At 42.5% G+C, this 1,068-nt stretch overlaps 1 protein-coding gene across 1 annotated transcript in view; it reads right to left on the bottom strand.

Moving 5' to 3' along the window:
- Positions 1-1,068, bottom strand: part of sgta (small glutamine rich tetratricopeptide repeat co-chaperone alpha) — a 17,711-nt gene that overhangs the window by 5,347 nt on the left and 11,296 nt on the right. The window contains 1 exon segment of the mRNA XM_020609052.1: positions 33-123. Coding sequence (XP_020464708.1) covers positions 33-123 — 91 coding nt within the window.

Raw genomic sequence — 1,068 nt, 5'->3', positions numbered from 1 at the left:
CTGAGCAGGGGTGAACAGGCCTGAGTTCTCACCATCACTTTTGAGTCTTTCAGCCTCAGCTCTCTGTTCCTCACTGACGGAGGTCGGGCTGGGGTTGTTTTTGACCTGTGACTGAGCTGGATGCTGCCACATAGACAAAAACACTGAGTCAGACATGCTGGAAAATGACAGCTAACAACATCACTACAACAAAATCCTCCATCATGTCCACAAAGACGTTACAAATCAGAGGAAAGTCCTGAGTCTTCTTTTTTAAAAGGATCAGCTGTGCACAGCGCTGGACCCAGAGTTTATAAAATGCTGAGGGCGTCGATTCCTTTAATCAGTTTCAACTTCTAACAGAGGAAATTGTGGGTTTTCTCACTTTCAGCCATGTTTGTATGTATGCTCACAACTAAATGGAGAAACTTGCATCTGACAGCAGCATCTCTCAGTAACACTGATATCTTCCATTTGAAGAATCCATGTGTTTATTTCCATGTTTGGGTGGTGGTTAACATCATTTGTCTGGGCACCATGTGTTACAGCTGGGTGACAACTGAGAGGTCAAACTATATTAACCACCACCCCAAAATGGAAATTAACAAATGGAAGATACAGTGAGGAACAGAAGTATTTGAACACTCTGTGATTTTGCAAGTTCTCCCACTTAGACATCATGTCTGAAGTTCACATTGTAGGTGCATTGCCACTCAGAGACAGAATAAAAAAAAAAAAAATTCAGGAAATCACATTGTATGATTTTTAAAGAATTTATTTGTCTTGCACTGCTGAACATAAGTATTTGAACACCTGAAAAACAGCAAGAATTCTGGCTCTCAAAGACCTGTTACTGTGCCTTGAAAAAGTCCACCTCTACTCCACTCATTAATCTAAATTAGTAGCACCTGTCTGAGCTCTTTAAAGACACCTGTCCACCCCACAGTCAGTCAGACGCCAACTACTACCATGGGCAAGACCAAAGAGCTGTCAAAAGACACCAGAGACAAAATTGTGGACCTCCACAAGGCTGGAAAGGGCTACGGGGCAATTGCCAAGCAGCTTGGTGAAAACAGATCAACTGTTGGA

This window comes from Monopterus albus, unplaced genomic scaffold (genome assembly GCF_001952655.1).
Source record: "Monopterus albus unplaced genomic scaffold, M_albus_1.0 scaffold98.1, whole genome shotgun sequence".
In the NCBI taxonomy this organism is placed as follows: domain Eukaryota; kingdom Metazoa; phylum Chordata; class Actinopteri; order Synbranchiformes; family Synbranchidae; genus Monopterus; species Monopterus albus.
The sequence above is the reverse complement of the archived record's forward strand: the minus strand, read 5'-3'. Positions and strand labels throughout refer to the sequence as shown.